The 11,839-nt window shown below is 43.2% G+C and overlaps 1 protein-coding gene across 3 annotated transcripts in view; it reads right to left on the reverse strand.

Annotated features, from left to right (window-relative positions):
* Nucleotides 1-6,148, reverse strand: part of SLC12A6 (solute carrier family 12 member 6) — a 35,558-nt gene extending 29,410 nt beyond the window's left edge. The window contains exons 1-2 of one of the 3 annotated variants that reach the window (XM_072149518.1): nt 5,637-6,148; nt 5,037-5,297 (exon numbers count right to left, since the gene is read on the reverse strand). In XM_072149518.1, coding sequence (XP_072005619.1) covers nt 5,037-5,271 — 235 coding nt within the window. In that variant the 5' untranslated portion in view covers nt 5,272-5,297; nt 5,637-6,148. Of the gene's footprint in view, nt 1-5,036; nt 5,298-5,472; nt 5,596-5,636 lie in introns of those variants that run through there. The other 2 variants (XM_072149509.1, XM_072149528.1) reach the window with 2 other exon arrangements.
* Nucleotides 6,149-11,839: the final 5,691 nt, after the last annotated feature.

Genomic DNA, 11,839 nt, shown 5'->3' on the forward strand with positions numbered 1-11,839 from the left:
TCACACCTTGAAGGAGTGCATTAAATCAACAAAGATGATGTGACCTCTGGCACCTGATGCAAAGAAGGCAAGGCTATTATCATTCATAGGCATATGAATCATATGAGTGACCAAAACCAAAATAAATAATTAAAAAGGAGTCATAGCACCAGATGGCGGCTGCTGAAGCCCTGGGGGCTAGACAAAAAAGGAATTGACATCACTGTCTATCTTTCATTCTGTAGCTGTTCTATTAACAGTCCAAGAGCGGAGGTCTGCAGTAATGAAAGCAGTGACCAACCGGAGACGGAGTGTCCCTAGCAGTTATCAAATGCCTGGGCATGATGTTCTTCTATGACCTCCACCACATGGTCAGGGTTGTAGAAGGCTGGAGAACACTTCACATGAATGTGAGAAGCAGTTCTGTCATCAGTGGCCATAAATGCCTATATCACATGCTTTTGTAACAGATGAAGTATTGCCATAAGACGAGCACAGTGAGATATACTAGTCAAACATCACACAGGTGCTTTGCACAGAATTGTTGTTGAAGGGAAAAGATTATTTGTAAAGTGTTAGCGATTAGATAGATGCAAAAATTAAAAACTAAAAAGCTTTTGACACTACAGGTCTCTTCAGCAGGCATGGTATAAGTCATCCATATTTATATATAAAAGGACACAGCAATACTATGGTCGATGCCACAAGTGATAGGAAACAGAACCATCCATGTGAGGAGAAAACAACTGTAGCAGTAAATATTGCAGCAGGTTAGGAGTGTGAAAGCTTTACTGTCCTTTGATGGGATCTGGTCAGGCTGGTTAGGTGTGAGGGGCACATTCCTGAAATTCTGCAATATTTACGGCTACAATTTTTAAGTCTAGCCATTCTTATCAACCTTTTTAGTAACCCACTATTGGTATCAACAACTCAGGACTCTCAATCAGAATTGTTGTGGGGACAGAGATGGCAAATAAAAAAAAAAAAATCAGTATGTGTGAACAGCCATTGGTATATGGAGGAACTGACAGCGGAAGACTCTAGTACTACTGACCATTTCCTCACATTATGGTAAGCATGGATATCATTTCAGAGTTCTCAGGCTCTGCAATCTTCTAGGGTAGGTGCCATTATGGTTCTTGTCCTTTTCCTTCTTTCTTTGCCTCCCAATTTTGCCACCTCAATTTGGGGTAGGCTGTAGGTGGCTATAGGCTACCCCCAGCTCCCTCTACTTGTGGATTTTTAATGTCATCTTCATTTTTGGCCACAATGTGTCTAGGCAGCCATGATGTGATTGTTTTGACCTTTTTTTATTTTATTAACCCCCATTTCATAAAATTGAAAAAAGACAGATAACCTTCTAGTATGGCCACAGCATGCCCATGAATGTCTGTAAAATGAATGGTTCATTATGGCCATTTCAACTTATGCTGAAGCTTATAGGAAATATACCATCAAAATCCAGCATCCAGCAGCACTTATTCATATATGTAGGCAGTGTGACTGTGGTCATCTTCTTAGATTTGTTATCTATGGCCTCCTTCCTTTTAAATGAAACTTATAAAATTATACTAATGGGCTTGAAGGGCTCCTTGGAATGTTACCAGAGCCCCTCTGTGCTGAAGATTCACAGGTTGTCAAGTAACTCGTACAGAATGTGTGTCCTGCTCACACGTGACACCCGCAATATATTTACAGGTATCAACCACACAGCCTCTCTCAAAGACATCAAATCTGCCCCGACTAGTTATAGGTTCTTTTAAGACGGGAGTACATAAGCATGTTTATTCTGATAAACTTGCTGGCATATGATGAAGTCCCCATTCCTTTGGGCGCCACTGGATACATTGGCATCAGGCTGCACCGGCGCACATTTCTACACCAGGACTTGCCTTGTGTAGAATTGTACTATAGCCTGTGAACTTTCTGGCCTGAATATTCACTATAGCTAGTGCCATGTCCCCTCCACACCCATTTGGGAGGAATAATTCCAATCACGGAAGTTTTGCTAGAGATTTCCAAGATTGTATGCCAAAAAACTGGCTAATAAGTTATGATAAAAATGTCCCCTCAATATAATTTGTTCAGCACTTTTGTCAACCTGGAGCTTTTGGGGCATCTATAAAATGCCCTAATATAAAGAGACATGTTTTCAAACATGATAACTGAGGTTATCTTCATATGGCACACTAAGAATGCATCTCCATTGTAAACAAAGCACCATACCTTAGGTTAGCCCATTAACTGCTTAAGGACGCAGCCATTTTGTAGCTTAAGGCTCAGCCCCATTTTTTGGATTCAGACTTGCGTCGCTTTATATGGTCATAACTTACTGTTACTTATCAAAATGATTATGAGATTGTTTTTTCTTCACATGTTGTACTTCAATATAGTGGTAAATTTTGGCTGATAAGTTTTGGTTTAATTTAAAAAAAAAAAAAAGATGATTTGTTTGAAAAATTTGCTATTTTTGAAATTCAAAATCATTGCGTTTTCAGGCAGCTAAATTTACCACCCAAATAAGTTTGGAAATATCGATTTTCCTTATTTTCAGAATTGACTATTTTGGGGATAGATACTGTTTAATATTTAGCATTAAAAACCTCCTATATAATAAACCCATCTGCACCCCTCAAACTATCAAAAACAGCTTTTAGGAAGTTTGTTAAGCCCTTGAGATCTTCATAGTAATTAAATCAAAGAGACTGGTTGATGGCTTGTTTTTTTGGGAGACATGTTGTAATTTGCAACAGTATCATTCTGGAGTACATTTTTTTATCACTTTTTATAGCATTTTTTGTGGGAGTCAATAGGTTAAAAAAAATCATAATTTTTGTAAGGGTTTTAACAGTTTTTTTAACGGAATTTATCTTACGGCTTCAATAATTATTTACTTTTATTCTACAGGTTGTTACAGACGCAGTGACACTATATATCTGGGGTTTGCGTTATGATTTAGACTTTTTTGTGCATTATATGTCTCTTTATATGCTTATGCACATTTTTATTGAATACAATTTTTGTACACTTTTTTATTACTTCCACCATGGGACATGAACAAGCAATCATCTGATTGCTTGTTCATGATAATACTCTGAAATACTGATGTATTGTAGGGTATTAGTTGTGTCAGCCTATACACGTGCATAGTCTGGCATTGTACCTTTAAGGCGACGTCATAGATGCCATTCCACAGGCACTGCCGGCAGGCAGCGCTGGGGTCCCAATCGGACCTCAGGGATACCAGGGGAATGATCGGCGCCCCCGAAGGTGGCATGCAAGCGAAAGGGGGGCGATCGTGGGGGAAAGACCCCCAGAAGGCAGTTTAAATGCCACAGTTGCACTGACCGCAATATTTAACAGGTGAAACACCCACGATCGGAGCCCACTCTGACCGCGGGTGTTACACTGGGGTGTTCGACGTTAGTTACAGTGTATCCTGATGCCGGTTCGGCTCAGATGTCGAGCTGAAGCAACGGCCGACGGCTCTGTGGCCGATATATGGGACGCTGAGCGTTATTTGTCCACTTTAGCAAATATTTGATCTGGTTTATGTGAGGAAAAGTTATACAATTTTCCAATATACTTTTTGTATACATTTCTATCCTCTGGAAGTAAACAAAGAAGCTTTCTATAGCGGTACAACAAGCAGCGATCTATAAAACTGTGAGGAATTGATACAGAAAATATATTGGGAAATTGTATAACTTTACTTTACACAAACCAAACAAATATCAAATATTTGCCGAAAGTGGACAACCCCTTTAAGGCTCATTCTCATTTACTGTAATCTGACATGTGTCTATTTTTATGGTTTTGAACACTTTAACTTACCAACGTGATTTTGAGACTGTATTTCACGTTAGTGGTAAATTTTGGTTAATAAGTTTTGTGTTTATTTTAAAACAAATTAAAAATGGCAAAATTTTTTAAAAAATTGCTATTGTATCTGTTTTTTTACTTTTTTGACAGCTGTCTAAGATCCAGACCCCAGGGTTGCCATAGCACCCCCAAAAACGCTGCGATGGGTGCCAATCAAGCAGGGAATATCCCTGCAGGCATTTAAATACCGGATTTTAATGGATTAAAACCCACAAACAGATCTTGCTCTGACCGAAGTTGTTACACAGGGATGTGAACTGTAAGATACATGCCAGGTCAGCTCTGGTGTAGAGCTGAACCAGCATCGGCTCCATGATGTACTACAGGCAGTCCCCGGATTACGTACACGATAGGTTCCCTGGTTTTGTACTTAAGTTTAATTTGTATGTAAGCCGTAACTGTATATTTTATCATTGTAACTCCAGACAAAATTTTTTTTTTGTCCCAGTCACAATTGGATTTTCAAAATTTTTTGCTTTAATGGGATGATCAATAAAGCTTCATTACAGACACCTTATAGCCTGGGAGCAAAGTAAAGCATCCAGAGAGCTTCACCAGAGGTCACAGTGGGAAGAGGGGCCCGTCTTTAACTAGGGGTCGTCTGTAATTCGGGTGCCCTTAAGTAGGGGACCGCCTGTATTATTGCTTGGAGTGCCAAGTTACTGTACTTCATGCAGTAATAGTACGTCAAGGAGTGCCAAGTGGTTTAAAAAAACAAACAAAAAAAACAAAAAAAACAATAGCTACAAATGAGACCAATGACTTATTTACAAATGTATATTGACCAACAAATAATGTTTGCATTACAACATCTGAGAAGAGGAAATTTTATTAATGACATTGCTGTGAACAGTTGCATTTACAAATGCAATGTTAGTTCAATATGTCAACAAAACAAGCAAAGAATTGACACATGCGCCAACATTGTGTTTTGTAAACACTAATGTTAACAGCAATGTAATTAGGTAAATCTTCTCTCCTCAGCTGTTGTACTGCACAATGTGTGAACACAGCCTAAGGGTACAGGTGCATCTTCCTTAGCTAGTTGACACAAAGTTGATTTTGCAGCTTGAAACTAGCATGGCCAAATGTCAAGTCATGCCCCACAATCTCAAATCAAACAATCTCTGCCCACAGCTTTATGTCTTTTCTTCTCTTATAATAACACTGCCTACCTTCTCCACTGTCCATTGGGTTTGTAGTCCTTTCACTAGTCGGATCCACAGCGGTGGTTGCCAATGAGCTGTCACTGTAAGCTTCACTTCGACTGGCATCCCTGACGCTTTCTCTAGAGCTGAACCGCACACGGGAAGAAGAACTAAGGTCTGGGCTTGTGTCCGATACTGCCCCTATATCATCAATCTTGGTCGGCGTAACCGTAAATCGCACGGATGCCATTTTGGGAGGCATTGCTGCCAGCTCCTCGCTTCTCCCACCTAGTTAAGAAATGAAGCACAGTTTAGAGAAGTTGCAAATGACCGTAAAATATTTCCAAACAAAACAATCACAGTCTTAAAATATAAAAGGGTGAAGCCAAAAAGCAAAGCATCAATGACAAAACATCTAGACAATGCTCCCAGGGCATTGTTCCATCCCCCGACTCCCATTTACCCTATAAATAATAGGGCATTGACATATAATCATTCCATTATACCGGACCCCTCAAAGCAGTGCGACCGCCATGCCACAAAAGAAATGAGCTAAAAACAAGCAGGAAATATACACGGCCCCCCCACAAATAACAAGTGACAATGACAGAACAAATATTACATTACCACCAGCGAGAAAAACACAGAAAAGGGAAGTTACGAGACAGGAACCAGCAAAACCACAGTTTTATCTTGGAATGAAAATAATATAGTGCATGAAGAAGAAACCTTCTGCGCCGCCGTCACAATCCAGCTTGGAGGAGGGTGATGGAAGGTGAGACAGGAAAGTCACAGTGGCCAGTGGCTGGCTGCAAGCATCAGGAGGCTACCATGGCACAGGGAGGAGGGCATGGCACCCGGCTAGGGGATTAGACATGCTATCATTTGGGGGAGGAGAGCCCGGTATACACGGAGGCTAGGGGGGCGTGTAAAGGACAATATTCTGCGAATAGCGGAGGATGGGGACTGTAGTGTGAGGGCTCAGAGGTTAGTCATAGGGCGAGCGGAGCGCAGGGTGACAGCTGAGGCAAGAACAAATGAATAACAGGACGGGCCAAGCACAGAAAGAAAGATGAGAGCAGCTGCAGCGCCGTGGACGCGCAGAGCCGCTATTATGCATAGCGCCGAGGACGCGCACGGAACACTCGCGGGGGCGCGCCTGGCCGAGTGCATCGTATCTGAAGGCGCGCGCCTCAGGATAACACATGGCGGGAACGCGCGGACCTGCTCTCAACTGACTTATTAGCGAAGTCGTGTGGTATAATAATCGTCCTGCAGGCCATACAGGGTGGCGGGTGGACTGTGTCCATGTAGGACATTCCTGTCAGGGGAGAGGCCATACATATTACCGTCTAATAGCTGTCTAAGAGGACTATTGTACATGGGGGCTGGGAATTAATGAGGTGGAAAATAGAAAATTAATGTAGCCACACACAGAAGTCATTTATAGCCTGAGGCAGAAGGTGACATGGTGCCAACCCCAATTTATATATACCCCTCACAGCGCACACCTTCTTTGTGTGGAGTAGAGCTCTATTCACACTGGCTGTTTGTCAGGTTTCATGTATTTGATAGTGACGGCAATGTAGCCTGCAGCTTACACACACACTGACCTAATTAACCCCTACCAGTATGTTGTGAAGCAGCTGAACACCTTTCAGGTTATGTATCTTTCATGGCTGAATGTGGTGGAACAATCAATAAAATCAACTTTTCTGTAAGAAGTAAATTGGCTGTATAGTAAGGGAGGCGGGGAGTTTAGCACTGAAGTCAAGCTCTCTCAGGACGTCCCCGCTGCTGTAATTCACTGTCTTGCATCAAGGGACATCATAACTGGCACTCTGGCACACAGTCCAATTGTCCAAATGTGGGTGCACACAGTGGCGTAACTTGACGCTGATGGGCCCCAGTGCAAAGTCTGTGCCAGGCCCCCCGACTATAATGTATGGTTCATAGTACTAGTCTTCTCATATGGGAAAGTGAGACTTTATGGGCCCCCAAAGCCTCTTGGGCCCGGTTGCGACCGCATCCTCTGCACCCCCTCAAGTTACGCCCCTGGGTTCACATCTCCAACAATCCACAGGTTTGTACAGTCAATATCCCAAGAAACATACGATGAGGCAGCTCCCTTTATATTGCCATGGGTGAATAAAATCACTTTGAATTCAACAGATAACTGGCTCTCTAGATGTCAAGATGGGGTAAAGAGAGCTTGACTTCAGTGTTAAATGCTCCACCTCCATAACTTTATACAATCAATTTACATCTCATTTAAAATTTTATTTCATGGATTATGCCTCCACAGGTTCCCTTTAAAACGAAACTGCTCTAATTGCTCATGAGCATAGTAATTTATAAAAGGAAAGCTGAGTTATGATTGGTTACCATTAGCATTTTGCTCTCAGATACGTTTGATAAATGAGGCCCTGATGGTGAGGGGGGGGGGATTTTTAAATAGCGCACCAGGCTTGATGTTAACCCCGCAACCAAGTGTTGTACCTGATATACTCAGAGCCCTACCTGCCTGCACCATAAACAGTACCAGGAACTGCCACAGGATACATATAGCTAATGCACTGGGTCGGGCCACTGAACTTCCCTAAATGCCAACATTATGTGGAGGTGGTATAAGGGAGAAAATAGTCGCAATTCTTGGGCGTGCAGCCTTTATCAAGGCTTGTGAGCTCCATAATACTGTAAGATAAATGTTGTTTAACAGGATCCCCATCTTGTTGTGCACAACAAACTGGGGGTTGTTACCACAGCCCCTCCGTAATCTGGCTTCACAGGCTGTTACACTGTCTGCCTTTTCCCCTCTGTTAACTCCTCCTTGTACCAGCACACAAAATTGTATCAATTAGTGGCACATTGTTTGTTAGTTTTCATTGTGATTTAATAATGTGGCACATGGCCATAATTTATTTGGTGCATCGCAGTCAGAGCTCGTAATTGCACATTGAGGAAGGGGTATAAAACTGTAATGACTTGCTATGTGCGCTAGAAGCATTGGGGATGGGACAGGCAGATAAGTGTTTGAAGGCCGTGTATAGGGCTGCATTCACACAAATGTATGAGAATGTCTCTATTTGTGTGTAGCATATGCAACACCCCTGCCGATGAAAGGTAGAGGGGTTGTTGCGAAATACGTCCCACCATGTAGCTTGCAGCCTGTGTAGGGTCTGATCAGTCCAACAGCATGTCACTACATAACACAGGGGAACACTGCAGCGGTAGAGTCTGCCTGGTAAGGCAGGAGTTAATTGTTTTATGTGATGTAATTCCAGCAACCAATCACATGTGTTATCCTCTTGTATTGTAAGCTGGGATGCAATTGGAGGAGTAACTACCACCTGACCAGTGAGAGTAATAAAACCCCTGGTCAGGAAAGTTCTAGAGTTCACTCTCAGATCAGAGTTAGCTGAGGAAGATCCCAGTCAGACTTAGAAGAGTCAGTGCAGCCAGCACACCAGACCAGAGCAGGAGAGCTCAGCTCCCTGCCTGAAGAGTGTAGTGAGTTAGAGGAAAGGGATATCATCCTACCTTCAAGGGTGATATCTGAAGCAACCCAGGACAAGCTGAAACATCCTACTAGGACACAGCTACTTCCCAGCCTGCCCTTTGCATCCTGGCTGGTGATCTACTCCTGTGGCTCCCTCCAACTGCATCTCCAGCATTCTACCATTCTGATAAGGCACGTTGCTACTGTTCCTGTCGGTTCCAATAAAGAACTGTAAGTTATTTTTGTTCAACGTCTGCCTCCGTCTGGTCCCTGCTACTACGGCTGTCACCATCACGGGCACCCTGTCCACCATACAGAGACTCATACTCCAGACACCAAAGGGTTGCCCCAGGGAGAACCGCTATAGCTGCCTCTCCCTCATCATTTCTTGCCAACACCGCCCCGCTGGAGACCTGCCAGGCTGTAGGACAGCCCTCCGGTTCCCCATACCAAGCACCGTGACACTAGCGTGCCTAGGCCGCAACCGCCAGCCACTCAGGTACTGCGGGCCCCAGGCTGACTCCAGGCCCCAAGAAAAGGCTAGGCCCCGGTGGGGGATGTTGCACATACGTCTCCATTCATTTTAATGGGCAATACAGCCATCCGTAAAAAAAATATAGAGCATGTCCTAGTTTCTCATGTATTGCCGTCCTTTGGCCCGAGAGAAGACTATGGGAACGTTTAAAATACGGGTTGTATACATGCAGGGAGACCAGAACTATTGGTTGGTGCATTCTGTCAGCCAGCCAATGGTCAGCCATCATTTGCCAGCCCAACATATATTATATGGATACGGAACAGGTACAGTGACATACATTCACATATTGATGAAAAACGTATATACTGATTCATACAGCAAACAAATACAGGACTAAAGAAAGCACACGTTCGTGAGAATACAGCCTTAGTCTGTGAAGACTGAGCCTGGAGGGGCTCTGGTGAAGCCTCTGAAGCACTTCTGGCTTAATGTTTGGACAAATAGGACAAATATAAAGATAGATCCTTGATCAAGGTACAAAAATTGTGAATCTTCATATGGCCAACCCCCGAAACGTTTTACACAAAATAGATAATAACCACAAAAAAAAAAAAGATTAGACATTTTTATAGTCTATATTCCTAAAAATATATTGAAGCAAAAATTTCCCTATAAATAGTTTTTTCAAATAGACCTTAGGACAACATGCAAAATCAGTGCCCCCATATAGAGAAGATGTAAACGTGGACCATGTGTATATAACTCTTTCAGTATTCCATCCAGTATACTAACAAGCTGACCATATACAAGAAGAAGGGAATTAACCCTGACCAATGTGGATTCCTGCACTAGCAGGGCAGACACGGTCATATGCTTCTTTTCTACTGACAAAGCACAGATTGTCTCCAGATATGCATAGAGAGAGACATATTTTCTCTTAAGAAGAAAAGAACTTCTGTTTTTGATGTCTGTGAAATCATTTGTATACAAACCATGGAAATACACCAAGTAACTTAAAATAAGAGAGGTCTGCAAGTGGTAAATTGTATTTTTTTTGTTGTTTTGCTTCCTTTAAAAATCCATAACTTATTTTATTTTTCTGTGCACAGATCTGTATGAGGGTTTGTTTTCTGCGTAACAAATTGCACTTCCTAGTGACTGTATTTAATATTCCATGTACTGGAAAAAGCTGAAAAAAATGGATGAAAAACAAATTTACACCATTTTCTTGTGTGCTCAGTTTTTGTGGCTTTCACTGTGTGCGCCAACGGACACCTACCCTTTATTCTTTGCATCGGTATATCACATTAATATACATGCATTTATTTATATACTGTACACTCACCGGCCACTTTATTAGGTACACCATGCTAGTAACGGGTTGGACCCCCTTTTGCCTTCAGAACTGCCTCAATTCTTCGTGGCATAGATATAACAAGGTGCTGGAAGCATTCCTCAGAGATTTTGGTCCATATTGACATGATGGCATCACACAGTTGTCGTAGATTTGTCGGCTGCACATCCATGATGCAAATCTCCCGTTCCACCACATCCCAAAGATGCTCTATTGGATTGAGATCTGGTGACTGTGGAGGCCATTTGAGTACAGTGAACTCATTGTCATGTTCAAGAAACCAGTCTGAGATGATTCCAGCTTTATGACATGGCGCATTATCCTGCTGAAAGTAGCCATCAGATGTTGGGTACATTGTGTTCATAAAGGGATGGACATGGTCAGCAACAATACTCAGGTAGGCTGTGGCGTTGCAACGATGCTCAATTGGTACCAAGAGGCCCAAAGAGTGCCAAGAAAATATTCCCCACACCATGACACCACCACCACCAGCCTGAACCGTTGATACAAGGCAGGATGGATCCATGCTTTCATGTTGTTGACGCCAAATTCTGACCCTACCATCCGAATGCCGCAGCAGAAATCGAAACTCATCAGACCAGGCAACGTTTTTTCAATCTACTGTCCAATTTCAATGAGCTTGTGCAAATTGTAGCCTTAGTTTCCTGTTCTTAGCTGAAATGAGTGGCACCCGGTGTGGTCTTCTGCTGCTGTAGCCCATCTGCCTCAAAGGTGCGTGAAAATCCCAGTAGATCAGCAGTTTCTGAAATACTCAGACCAGCCCTTCTGGCACCAACAACCATGCCACGTTCAAAGGCACTCAAATCACCTTTCTTCCCCATACTGATGCTCGGTTTGAACTGCAGGAGATTGTCTTGACCATATCTACATGCCTAAATGCACTGAGTTGCCGCCATGTGATTGGCTGATTAGAAATTAAGTGTTAACGAGCAGCTGGACAGGTGTACCTAATGAAGTGGCCGGTGAGTGTATATACTCAAGTATACAAAAAATGTGCTAAAAAAACCTCACCTCGGCTTATACTCGAGTCAAGAAAAAAACCCAGTGTACTCACCTATCGACGACAACCCCCCCCCCCCCCCCCCGGGCAGGTCCTCTTCTATCATCAGCTGCATCATAGCCGCTCGCTAACGTCCTATTATGTGTGCCGGCATCAGCACACACTATGATGTCTGCAGGTGGCTGACGTCATGGTGCCTCCGACGGACGGCGCAGGGACACAGAACCAATGCCAGAGCATCGCTGTATAGAAGAGGACCTGCCGGGGGGAGAAGGGGGGCATCGAAAGGTGAGTACACTGTTTGTTTTCTTCTTACAGGCATTATATTGGGGGCAGGGGCTGGGAGGCTATATACTACAGGGGGCTGGCAGGCTATATACTACAGGGGGCTGGCAGGCTATATACTACAGGAGGCTGGCAGGCTATATACTACAGCGGGCTGCCAGGCTATATACTACAGCAGTGATGGCGAACCTTT

Source organism: Engystomops pustulosus, chromosome 1 (genome assembly GCF_040894005.1).
Source record: "Engystomops pustulosus chromosome 1, aEngPut4.maternal, whole genome shotgun sequence".
NCBI lineage: Eukaryota > Metazoa > Chordata > Amphibia > Anura > Leptodactylidae > Engystomops > Engystomops pustulosus.